The sequence below is a fragment of the Staurois parvus genome, unplaced genomic scaffold, assembly GCF_062004578.1.
Source record: "Staurois parvus isolate SC_StPar_1 unplaced genomic scaffold, SC_StPar_1.0 ptg000025l, whole genome shotgun sequence".
NCBI classification, from domain to species: Eukaryota; Metazoa; Chordata; class Amphibia; order Anura; family Ranidae; genus Staurois; species Staurois parvus.
The window spans coordinates 2,879,744-2,893,102 of record NW_028317821.1 but is presented as its reverse complement, the minus strand read 5'-3'; the positions used below and the strand labels follow the sequence as shown (position 1 = coordinate 2,893,102).

General features: G+C 43.0%; 1 protein-coding gene across 5 annotated transcripts in view; it reads right to left on the bottom strand.

Moving 5' to 3' along the window:
• Window positions 1-13,359, bottom strand: part of LOC149471176 (RING finger protein 44-like) — a 96,146-nt gene that overhangs the window by 58,164 nt on the left and 24,623 nt on the right. The window contains exon 1 of one of the 5 annotated variants that reach the window (XM_089693717.1): window positions 9,551-9,697. The exons of 3 other annotated variants lie outside the window; for them this stretch is intronic. Coding sequence is in view for 1 of the 2 variants with exons in the window: in XM_089693697.1 (XP_089549823.1) it covers window positions 9,274-9,291 (18 nt within the window). In the remaining variant the exon portion in view is untranslated. Of the gene's footprint in view, window positions 1-9,273; window positions 9,295-9,550; window positions 9,698-13,359 lie in introns of those variants that run through there. One more of the 5 variants, XM_089693697.1, reaches the window with a different exon arrangement.

Below are 13,359 nucleotides of genomic sequence, written 5' to 3'. Positions count from 1 at the left end.
GTAGCAAGGATTGTCAGCACTCGGGACTTCATGCGATGTGATTTGCCATACGACAATTACGGCAAAACCATAATAAAAATGGCACCTGAATCTGCTTTTTGTAATCACAGTGATTCTTCGGCAATCCCAGAACATGACGTCACTGCCGCCAGAGCCACGAGGAAGCCCAGTGGCCATCTTTAATTGGGTCAGTTGCTGCTTATCTCTGCACTGATTTGGAAGTTATTGTGCAATACTACCCTGTTTGACTTTACCTATCTTTTGGAATAAACGTTTTTGGAATACTACACTATGGGCACTTGTTTTCTGGCTCCTCTATGGAGCGATTAAACTTGCAGATTACCCCCATTGAATTCAACATGCAGAGGAAGGGAGCTCTGTACCCAGGCTGAGTACCCATCCATCCTTAAGGGGACCTCCTGGACCTAGCAGATTTCCTTACTATCCCAAGACTTGATGACCAATCCGTAGAAGAAAGCTCACCTGAAACATTCCGCCTATCTAAGAGATCCTGGTGGTTATACATATATGCGCATTACCTACGCTCTTCCGGTGAATGCGCAATTTTACTATTGGTTCCAGTCACAAGTTTGTTAAAAATCTGCTGCTGAAAGGATCATCCACTTGATGTTATATGAACTATTTTTATTCATTATTTATATATATTTTTTATATTGGATGAACTTATATTTTACACCTTTATTAGCGCTGCACTTTATATACATTATCAATTTGAAGGTTTATTATGGTACCTTTAGTGTTACAGCTGCTGATTTAGAGCGCTCACTTTACTAGTTTTATTTATCTGACACATACATGAATAGCCTCAGATTTCAACCATAGATGTTGGTGCTTTTACAAATTATACACATTTCCCCAGTCTTACTTTGCACCATAAGACCTGGCCCCATGTAAAATTATTTCTTCATTATCAAGGCTTTAATAAGCATACCCATTTTATGGAATGATAGATATCTTACTGAACTGATTCGAAAAAATCAGATTAAGGATAGATTTAGACAGACGCGTCTAAATCCACCTTTTCTTTGAAGCACGATCCAAGTTCGGATCATGATTCAGAGGCTACTAACAGAAAGGAAGACAGGGTGAAGATGAAATTCCTGTCAGTGTTAACAGTAAGCCGCTGGAGGGATCAGTTTGTTAGACAATTCTGTCATAATGTGCTAGTATGCGCTGCATACTAGCACATTATGACAGGAACTTGCAGGGGGACTAGTTTTTTTTTTTTCAAACACAGTTTACTACCACTTTAACAGCACTTCTCTCTCCCAAATTCTGTTAAACATACATTAAATGGAACCAATTTTGCTCATAGCTCTTTGTGAAAGAATGGTATCGTTTTAAAAATTCATACTGCTTTACTTGCCAGTTCTCATAACAAATTATTACCACCAAGCAAAAGCAAATAAAAGCAATAAGGGCTAGCACAAATAGTAGTGGCAGGAATCAAGAGTTTCCTGCTGCAGCTCTCAGCGGGTAGGTGCACCCACTGGTTCTGTTCACTATAATGACAGTTTGCCAGTGGCTGCAGCTATTAGTGGCTCTCTGCATAGTCAGTGATTACCTGTGGTGATCGCTGCTGGACACACTGGCTGTGCAGAGAGCCCCGAATAAGTACAGCCACCAGCGACCTGTCATAGTAAACAGGGCTGGTGTCTGCACCTACCTGCTGGAAGCCGCAGCAGGAGCTGCCACTACAATTTGCACCGACACGAATTATTTGCGTGAATGTAGCCGAAGTCACATTGTATTATTTTATCTGTATCTGTTATTTTCTTTTTCTGTAACACGATAAAAAAAAAAAAAAAAAAAAAACACAACAAAAAACAAACAATCTCCAATAAAAATTTGCTGTGATCGTTGTCAATGACAAGAAAGCTACAAAAAAAAAAAACCCCAAAAAACCCCCCAAAAAACACAAACTATGGGGAATACCAAAATTGGAATTGTAAGGGTAATCATCCAATGAGAGCAACAATACTTTATATGTCTTTTATATTTGCCTAGAGATATGCTTATAGAGGAAATTCACTACCTTTTTTATTTAAGGCCCTCCTTTCTTTTAATCTCCATATCCTCCTACAGCTGCTGTATTAAAAATGAGTTGAATTTTTTTTTTTTTAAACATTTCTGTTCCTGCCCTAGCTCCATTCTTACCTAGGCTCCTGAAGAGGTGGCTATAGCATTCTCACTTAGGTGAGACTGAAGCTAAGGTGGGCAGGCCAACAGAAAAACTAAAAAGTATTGTAGATTGCAGAGGGTTTAAACTACAAAAACTAGAATACTGGAGTGAAGCTCCACATAAACACAATGAGTTTGCGTGGTTTCATGCTGCCCTGCTGTGGCCTGACCGCAGCTCAGTGTACCTGCTGTTTTCGTGTGGGTTACCCATGGTTTCCCATAGACTTCTATTAGATTGCAGGTTTTTGGTGAGTTTTCTGAAAGTGCACTAAAGATGCAGCATGCAGGCACTTTGAAATCATTCTGAATGACCTGTTTATCTGCTCAGCACAAAATGAACAAGGTTTGTATCACATCAGAGTACCACATCATCCTAGGCCAGTCTGGAGTGAGAAGAATCACCGGAATGCCTTCCATCAGGATCCAAGGAGCAGATGAGAAAAAGCTGGGGAAGCAAAAAAGGTATAGATCAGGTGTAACTGATCCCATGGAGTCATTAAGCATCCACTGTTAAGTCCTGAGATTCCATGGCGACAAACCTGAATAGCAGGTTGTTGAAACAGAAGATCAATGTTCAGCATACCCCACCGACAGCAAAAGGGCTTGGAACATCTCTGGATGGACAGTCCATACCCCCAGATCCAGACACTGACAAGTAAGAAATACACTTGCCAATTTTCTAGCTTGAGATGTGAATGGCAGACAGGGCCAAAAAAATGTAGTTTTGCCCAGGAGAGAATTCAAGTCTGTTTCACTTTGAACAGAGTGCCTTATGGTGACCCCTTGATGGCTCATGCAATCCACAGCGGTGGCATCGTCTCACTGGATCCTTGTCAGGTGACCTTGCAACTCAGTCCAGGATTAATGGGCCAATCAAATCGGCCTGAATTTCAGGATGTTGATGGGAAGACAAGTTCTCTGTACTGATAAAAAATCCAGGACTCCTCACCAGCCAAATAGGGTGGCATCTGTCAGGAGCCCTTATTTGAGAGGAAAGGATTTCACCGACTCCAGCATTGGGTTGGAAGATCACCAACCTGACCCTGCAGGCTTGACGCATGGGGCAGTCCAAGGATCAGTTTATTAAGCGCTGGCAGAATGCTGAATTGAAACAGCCTGGAGTGGTAACTGGGCATACAGCACTGCCTCAAAAGGAGGTTATAATCAGGCACCAAGGACCCTCATAGGCAGACACGAATTTCAGATTAAACCTGGCACAGGAAGTGCCTGGGCATGATAATGGGGGGGGGGGGGGGGGACATACATTTGTCACAAGGTAGGAATCTCCTGGACAGGACCACATCAAATGGATGGAACAGGTACTCTAATCTGCGAATGTGTTCCAGTGATGACCTCTGCAGGTAGAGGATCCATCCTAATCTCTATGGAGTCTGCACTATCCACTGGACATTGGCTGACAGGGTTAATGAGGTCTGACCCTTTAGCAAGAGTGTACCCCTTGAGAACAAAGCAGAGCTAGGTTTGAGGCAAGCACGTTGGTGAAAACAAACAGGGTCATGGACAAGCCAATGGAAAGGGTGACAAACTGGTAATATTGAACACTCTCTGCAAAATGCAGATGGCGTGGAAAAAATAAAAATGCTCAAATAATAATCCCGAATGTCTACGGGAACCAGAAAAACTTCCAGAAGCAAGCAGGCAAAGACTGACCTGGCCAATTACTAATTTCTCCCAGAACTTCAGAACCCACAAGAGTCTTCAGAACCCGTATGGGCCCAGCACTTTCCATTTGGCCAGGGAATTGTTCAATTAGATACCTTTGACCACGTTTGGGAATGAGACAATGATCGTTTGTGAGAGCAGCTTCTGGAAATCAGCAAGATTATCCACACATCTGTGCAGTGAGAAGCACACGTTGAAAGCATGAAGCAGAGAGGGGGCACATGCCAATATTCCAGTTTGCACCTCCTGTAAATGACATCAGAAGGAAGGACCTCAAAAACATCAGAAATTTCTTAGGGCCAGAAGTACAAAAAGGCAGACAGATCTCTTCCCCCCCCCCCCCCCCCCCGTCTGACAAGTAGGAGTGGCCCCATCACTGTGAACTTGGAGCTGGAGAACTGAGAGGGACCCTCAGAATCCTCCTATGATCTCTTTAATGTACCTGTCCCAAGAAGGGACCAAACAGTCGTTCTCTCTCAAAGGGCAGTTTTTTGCACTTATGTTCTACTGATCAGCATTTCAACCCAAGAATCTGCCACATACAAAATGAAGAGAAGGCTCATCCTAGAGATCTCGCGAAGCACAAACTGTTCATGCATTACATAAGGCCACATGTAAAAGCTCAAGTTGGTGCTAAACAGAGGGATCCGCTGAGATTGAGCTTGACCTTGGATGATAGGTCCAAAATAGCAAGAGTGCAGACTGCCATGGAACCAAACTCACGCTGCATGGAGGACTCACACAAAAGGGTCTTTTAACTTTTATGCCCTAGGTCTTTGAACACTGGAGTTACACTGTATATGGACTTTTAGAATTATTAATATTATTATTATACAGGATACATAGCGCCAACAGTTTGTGCAGCACTTTACAATATGAGGGAGACAGTACAATTACAATACATTTCAGTACAGAAGGAATGTGAGGGCCCTGCTCGTGGAGCTTACAATCTAAAGGAAGGGGGAGGTAATACAAAAGGTGATAGCTGCGAGGAATGATCTGGTGGAGGTGATTCAAGTACAGTTCTTAGGTGGAGGTGGGGTAGGCTGGTAAGGGACCCAAGAAGAGGAGGATCTGGGCTGCTACATGCAAAACTACTGCACAGAGCAGGAAAGTATAACATGTTTGTTATTAAAAAACAAACAAAAACATAAGACTTTAGTATCACTTACATGCAGACACTGGTGCAGTCAAGTAGGAGGCCTATACGGTTTTGAGAACTATGAGTTCGTGAGAGCTGTGGGTGCTAGGGGAGCAACACATCATAAAAGCAAAAAATATGTGTTGACATTGTATACAGTAAGCTACCTGATGCACATGTTATTTTGATACTTTTCCAACAGGTTCACTCTAACAGTAAAGGAAAAAATTCATCATTTTGCAGCTGTGATTTTATTTTTAATTTCCATGGCTACCTCGCTCCTGGGATAATTCAGGCATGAATGAACCATATGTCCATCCTAAAATTCCAAGGTGTTTTGCATAAGTACCAAACTATTCTAATAACAATTATAACAAAGGTTATGCAGCAGTTACAGTATTTGGATGCAAGAATAAAAATGTACATCAGGAGTACTAAGCTGTAAACCTTTTGAATATGCTGTGTGTGGCCCAAATTATTTTCTTTTTCTTTTGGACAGCATGGCCAATGCTGGTAAACTTGATGGCCACATTTTTTACTGCAGAAATGCATGTGAACCTTGAAAGTTAATTTTTTTCTATGTAGGACAAAGAAAAAGGTTCATGTAGCTCCCTCTGCTCTGCAGCATATATTTACTTTCCCTGTACTCACACCACTCCATTCACCTATTAGCTCTGTTGAGAACATTCCATGTAATCTTCAAATTGACTTGTAGGGGAAATAAACTCCTTTACTGGTTCCATTTGACAGCACTTGGTCAACCAGAAGGCACCTAGAACTGTCCCACAGGAGAGAGTCAAATGCTCATCCATACACAGAAATCTCTGGTATTAGCATAGTGGCTAAATGGTTAACACTTCGCCTGGCAGTAATAGGATTATTGGTTTGAATCCCAACCCCGGCACCACCTCCTTGGAGTTTGTATGTTCTCCCTGTGCCTGCGTGGGTTTCCCCCAGGTGCTCCGGTTTCCTCCCACACTCCAAAGACATGGTGATAGGTTAATTGGCTCCTGTCTAAATTGGCCCTAGTATGTATGAATGTAAGTTAGACACTTTAGATTGTGTGCCCCTTGAGGGTTAGGGACTGAAGTGAATGTTCAATATATATGTAAAGCATTTCATCAATGTTGACGGCACTATACAAGTACCTGTAATAATAAATAATAATTTTACTTTGTTCTCAGCAGCCAAAGAGCTGTGGGAAACAAAGCAAGATGTTGGTGGAATTGGTTGAGTAAACTTATCAGGGCATAGACTATGGAAACAGCTGACAAACCATCAAAATGTTCCAACCTAGCCAGTGGACTTTGTAAGATGCAAATATGGCAAACTGCACCCCAGTGTTACTTTAAGAAAAGTGTAGGCATCAATAATTACCTCCATTTAAAGTGGTCGTAAAGATTGAAGGTTTTTTCACCAGCTGCTGCAAATGTGAATATCCCCTAAACAGTACGTGTGTAGAAGATATTCACTGTACCTACAGGCAAGTCCTATTATATGCTTACGTGTAGGTACAAGTTATAAAGTGGAGTTTACTACTGCTTTAAAGTAAATGTATTATTTATATTCTGGTACTTCTTTACAAATATCCTTACATGTATTTTGAAATAATAGTATATCTGTCAACACTAACCTCTTGAATTCAGAGATAGTATTCATACTAGAACAAGAAGGTGTAGCACTAAAAGCCAATCAGGAATTATTTCACTGCACATGTCACAGGAAGATGTGTGGTTGGAGGCCAGAGCAAAGGGCTGATCTCATCAATGTTTTAGTGCTCTTGCCATATTCAATCACAAGCTGGGCATACCTTGGCCAAGCTGTATTGATTTAACTGCAGTAGGAAGAGGTGGGATCAGATCCTGGTAGTGCTGTCTGACAGGCACGTCTGGATTACCTGAACAAATGTATGTATTTTCAGCAAGTGATGTTAAAAGTGAAATTAAACAAGTTGGAAAAGGTAGGACCAAACTTGTCTTCTATGTGAAAGTTGAGAGTTGTATACAACTTCAGATATTAGATCTCTGAATCTACAATTCTTCAAGACATACTAGCATTTTTTTCTACTGGAAACAGCCTCTGTGAAATCATTTTTTCCCTGTAAGTTTCAAGTACCCAGGTTTCTGGCATGTTCACATGACTACATTAACATGCGCTTAGGCTACATTCACACTGGCGATTTAGGCCGGTGCAACTTGCAGTGGCAGGAATCTTCGGATTCCTTCTTTTACTATGAGCAGCTAGGTGTGGCTGCTGGCCCCATTCACTATAATGACATGTCGCTGATGGACACAGCTATTCACAGATGTCAGCACAGCCAGTAATTACCTGTGGTGATTGCTGGTGGATGCACACAAAGGGGTTTATTTACTAAAGCTGGAAAGTGCAAAATCAGACTCACTTCTGCATAGAAACCAATCAGCTTCCAGGTTTCATTGCCAAAGCTTCATTGAACAAGCTGAGGTTAGAAGCTGATTGGTTTCTATGCAGAAGGGAGTCTGATTTTGCACTCTCCAGCTTTAGTAAATAAACCCCAAAGTGTCTGGCTGCGCAGAGAGCAGTAAACAGCAGCGGCTGCTGGCGATCTGTTATTCCAGTGAATGGGGCCAGAAGCTGCACCTAGCCACTAACAGCAACAGAAGGAATCTGATAAATTCCTGCCAGTGCAATACGCACTGGCCTAAATCGCCAGTGTGAACATAGCCTTACAATAAAGTGGAGGAGAGAGAAGAACAAAACATTATTGATATTGGATTTAACTAACCATAAAGTTCTCCTTTAAAACATATGCCAGGGCAAAAAAAAAAAAAAAAAAAAAAACTATACAGTACATCTCTGAAATACATACACATTTCCCCATGTTGTATCCTCTAAACACCCTACAAGTACAGAAAAAAATGCTGATGTGTCAGAAATATACTCTGCTCCTGACAACATACAGCATTTTTATAAACGGAGTGGTGTCAGCATGCCCAGTGTCTTTAACTACTCCCACTCTCAGATCTCCACAATATAATGACTGATCATTCTGTGGTCCAAGATAAGAACTAAGAAGGCTCTTTGCGATAACACGGGTCAGGTTTTTTTTCCCTCTGTTAACAGATAAACATATTATTGAAATAATTCTGTTTTAACATACTAAAAGTGGACTAAACAGAAGAAGCTCATTCTTAGGGTTTACATATGTATTACTATACAATTCAGATAAAACTAGACAGCCTGTGTTGCTATAGCGGATTGTGTACAATGTTGGCCATGTGGTATACAAGATACATTACAACCAATGTTGTAGTGTCAGATATTGTCAGGGCAGACACTGATGATGTGCCAACCAAGACTTATGATAAAGATTCAGGAAAAAAGGTGAATGTTCTTGGTCTGTACCAGTATGTCCATGGTCCTATTTGTAAATAATGCTACATTCCTGAGAAACAAAGGCTCGCCTATACAGATATCTAAATCTGTACAGATATCTAAATCTGTACAGATATCTAAATCTGTATAGGCGAGCCTTTGTTTTTCAGGAATGTAGCATTATTTACAAATAGGACCATTCTAAGTCATTAGGTTACAAATAGACAACACATGCAAATGCCTAGTAAACCGTACCCAAAAGGTGCAAAAACATATACCAAAAAGATCCATCAAAAATGTTCCAAGGTAAGCTGGCTGTCATCTTTATGTCCCGATTTGCTCAAGTTATGGGATAGAAAGGTGCAGGCCAGCAGAGACATCTGGGGGTATAGAGCAATCAGAGTCGGTTCTTTTTCCTGTTCCAAGTGCTCCTGTCACTCCTCTGGAAGATTTTTCAGTGCACAACATTTGCAGGTGCCCACAGACAAGGAGACAAAAGACTACAAGAAGTGGCAATCAGCGTGCCTTGTCACTGACTCCCAACCCTGGTGTATGACTAGCTCAGGACATGGACATCAGGCAGTGCAGATGGTGCGACCACATTGTCCCCCCCCCCCCCATGCCCTCAGCACCGGGCAGGCCCAATGTCTGTGTCCTATAAATAGGCAGCCAAGTGTTGTGTCTGCAGACTGCATGGATGGCCGGTGTGTGCTGTCAGACCTGCTCCTAACATTTCGGTGATGTTCTAGGTGTAGGAACTATCCCCCCCCCCACCATGCACTGATGTGCCCGCTGTGTCTTTAAGAAGAGGCTCTTGTCTCAGGCCATGTGCTCAGTAGGAAAACACAAAAGCCACAACAAAGACAAGGCAGTGGCAGCGGCTGCACACTCACCCGCCGGGCCCAGGACATGCACGGAGCCCACCGAGACACAAAAGGAGGGAGATCGGAGGAGAGGGGCGGGGGATGTGCTGGGAGGAAGCGGGCCGCACACGGCGGAACAATAACACAAGCCGCACATTGTTCTGCACGTGTGGACAGCCCCGATCATAGAACACACCGGACCGAGCCCCCCAACCCCACCGCACACGTTACCCAGGTGACCGCTGTTTACATGGCAGAGGGGAGGAGCCGCACATCACAACATGCAGCCACTCAGTGGGCGTCATACCTTCTGCCTGCTCGGGGCCCACAGCGACTCCGTCTCCGCAGGTGAGGATCACAGGAGGTCACAGGCGGTTGCTCGCTCACCCCAAAATCCCTAGCGGGGAGGGCAAGCAGATTCTCTCCTCCAGAACGAGCAGCGCGCCCCCGTTGCTCTAGCCTGTCGCTTTAAGACCCCGGGCGCGACCCCGAGACTCAACGAGCAACTTCAATTCACAACATTGGGGAGCGCGCACGTCCTCGGCCCAATGGAGGCGTGACAGCTCAGCGTCATCTGTCTCTAACCCAGACACCAACCATTTCCACGAGCACGCCCACAAGTGGCTGAGCTCAACCCCGAGCAGCACACGCTCATCCTACATGCAGAAAAGACTGAGGCAGATGTGCAAGGCAACCAATCAGTTTCCATGTTCAAAGCCTAGCTGAACAGGTAGAAGCTGATTGGCTGCCATGAACAGATGTTGCAAGTTTACTAAATTCCCTTCTTTACACAGTCTACATACAGTGCCTAAACTTTTTATTTTTTTTCATCCATCTATGTTGGGATCACAAACTAATATATAATAATTAGAAGTTGGTAATATAAATAAAGTGGCGCTATTTGTAATGCGAGTACTGGATGCTCTGTTGTGCAACCCTCAGGAGAAACCAGAAAGGTCCATTCACACCATTGTTAGAAAACGTGTGCATTTATCTCATAGCACATCATGCGTTTTTAGCATGTTGCATTAACGGCTTGCTTCACACCTATGCAGTTTGCTTTTGATCAGTTTTATAATGCTTTTTGCATTGTGCTTTGTTCTTGCCACGTTTTTTTTTGTTAAAGTGGAAATTTTTTTGTTGCTAGGCAGAAAAACCCCCCAACAAAATGCAAAACACAGCAAAAATGCTCTATATGCGTTTCAGCAGGTTCTCCATTGAACGCTACTGTAGCAAAAACAGTGCTTTTTGCGTTTAACCACTAGCCAACAGGGCACTTATACCCCCTTCCTGCCCAGGCCAATATCCAGCTTTCAGCGCTGTTGCACTTTGAATGACAATTGCGCAGTCATGCAACACTGTAGCCATATGAAATTTTTATAGTTTTTTGTGACAGAGCTTTATTTTGGTGATATTTAATCACCTCTGGGTTTTTTTTTTATTTTTTCTTAAACCAAAAACCACTGACAATTTTGAAAAAAACAAACAAAAAAAAAAGTTTTAGTTTTTGTTATACAATTTTGTAAATAAGTGATTTTTCTCCTTCACTGATGTGCGCTAATGAGGCTGCATTAATGGGCACTGATAGGCAGCACTGACAGGCGGCACTGATGCATACTGATAGGCGGCACTGACTGGCACTGATGGGTGACACTGAAAGGCAGCTCAGATGGGCACTGGCAGGTGGCATTTATGGGCACTGAGAGCTGGCACTGATGGACACTGACAGGTGGCGCTGCTGGGGCTACACAAATCATCAGGGCACACTGATCATCAGTGCTGTGTACATGTCCCCTCTGAGGAATGCTGATTACCGGCTCTCCTTTCCTCACGAGCTGTCAGCGTGACAGCTCAAGAGGAGAAATGCAGATAACCGGCATTTCCCTATTTACACGTGATCAGCTGTGATTGGACACAGCTGATCACATGACCAAGCTGACATCTTCGGCTCTTTCTGTGGATCAGTGATTTGCTGTATACAAGGAACACAGCGCACTGCTGATCGCGCTCCAGGAGCCGCGCATGCGCGGTTAGAATGGGAGGACGTCATGTGATGTCCTTGCAGAACAAGAGAACCGCCTTGCATCCGTCATATTACTATATGGCGGACAGGAGGTGGTTAAAAAAGTCCCTGACCCTTTTAAAAAATGCAGCAGCCCAAAAGAACATAGATGTGAACGTGTACCATAGGAAACCATGTTGAATGGACTGTAGTGTGTTTCTGCAAAAAGTACTAAAGAACACATTGGTGTGAACCAGGCCTAAATAAAACATGTATTGCATTTTAGTGCATTATCCATGCTTTCTTATTGATTACAAATGTAAGGCACATTTATACCAAAATGCTATTCACAAATGTGAAGTGCTTCTAAAGATGATAATGGTGACTTGCTTTTTTTCAGCAAGCTGTGATCATACATTGTGACACACATGAAACGCAAACAGGCCCCTAAGGCTTGCCCTATGACCCACCCTTTCCCACCTTTCAACTGGTCCAGCAGTTTAATGGGTGGCCTCTCAATATAAAGTGTGGGGGTGGGTCCAAACAGACTTCCTAGATACAGTCAAGATTTGCATAACAAATTTTTGGGGCACTGGGCATACTCTGAAATATATCTCTATGTATTTGCATGTATCTTTGCAGGCGAAAGAAAGTGCATTTATTTATTAGGAGCCTGTAAAGCATTGTACCAGCGATCAGCAGATCATGGGAACAATGCAGTTTATCTGTCTGCTGGCATCTTGTACAGGCAGGTTCATACTGACAGGAGAAATCACTGAACTACCTAGAGTGCTCAACAGCGTCTTGGTAGTTCATTGAGAATTATTAGCCATCAGCAGCAAAGGCTATTGATACTCGTATTTCATTAATTCACAGAACTCTGAATAAACAATGCAGATGTGTGGGTGGAGCCCTGCATAGCCGCACTCTTTTCAAATGGTAACAGCAGGTACAGGGAGAAGATTCCTAAACTGCTGTAACAAGGAGTGCAGGGATTAGAGAGCGGCTACAGGAGCAGGAACAGGTTACTTGTTCCATCTAAAAACGTGTAACATCTTACCAAACGTGAACTTATCTATTGAAGTCAAAACGTTTTTTTTCTGTTTTCAACCTTAATGCATTCTATGAATTAAGATAAAAACAACTGACTACTTGTCTTACCTCCTCCCTTCCCCATCCGACTCCTGTCACCACTCCAGCACAACCCCCCTCACTTCCCATTTTCAGAGCCATAGACTCCTGCTGCTTGTTAAATGCCTGTGAGGAGGGAGTAGGGGCGTAGCCTAACAGCTCTGTGCATGTCTATGAATGCACACAGTCTGGCTCAGCAGCGCATGCGTGCCTCCTTAGCACCTGGCTTGTTACGGAGGCACAAGGAGGAGCGGACCACAGTGGGGGGACTGCCAAAATCAGAGGAAAGGGACTTTTCTGTGCAATTTCACTGCACAGAGCAGGTAAGTATACCATTAAAAACAGCCTTTAGCAACAATACAATTTAGATTTTATATTTTGCAAAATATGTTTACTTCATACAGCAGTCAATTCTAGCAGTGGAAGGTGAATGCGAAAAGACAACTGAGGAAGTCAGTCGCAGTCTGCAGGTGTTAAACTTGCAATTTTTGTTTGATCCTGCTCATGAGGAAATGATGCAAATAGATAGTTTATGTGTCTTTTCTGCAGACAACACATCTATAATCTACACAGAAACAGTCTGGTGCATTTGGGGGTCACCCATGGTTTCTGTGGATTTGCACAAACACATTATCTGGGAGGATAGAGATGAGCAGAGGCAGATGAGTGCACTGTTCTATTCCCCGTTATTTCATTTTTGTTAGACTGCTGGGAACAGCAGTGATGTACACTTACACATAGCAATCATACTTTGCCTTGCAGTGGCTTAATGCAACAAAATAAAGAAAGACTTTGGCATGCGTAGGTTTTATACAGCCAGAAAAATACCAGAAGCCAATTTATCTACAAAAAGAGTTTCTATTGTTGTCCACAGACACACATTTTTAAACATTTCTTGTTGGGTCACAGATTAGACGGGCTGGTTTCTGTGTGTCAAATAGACTTGGGGGTTACTAGAGTGTCCCATGCCCAAACCAGTCCTC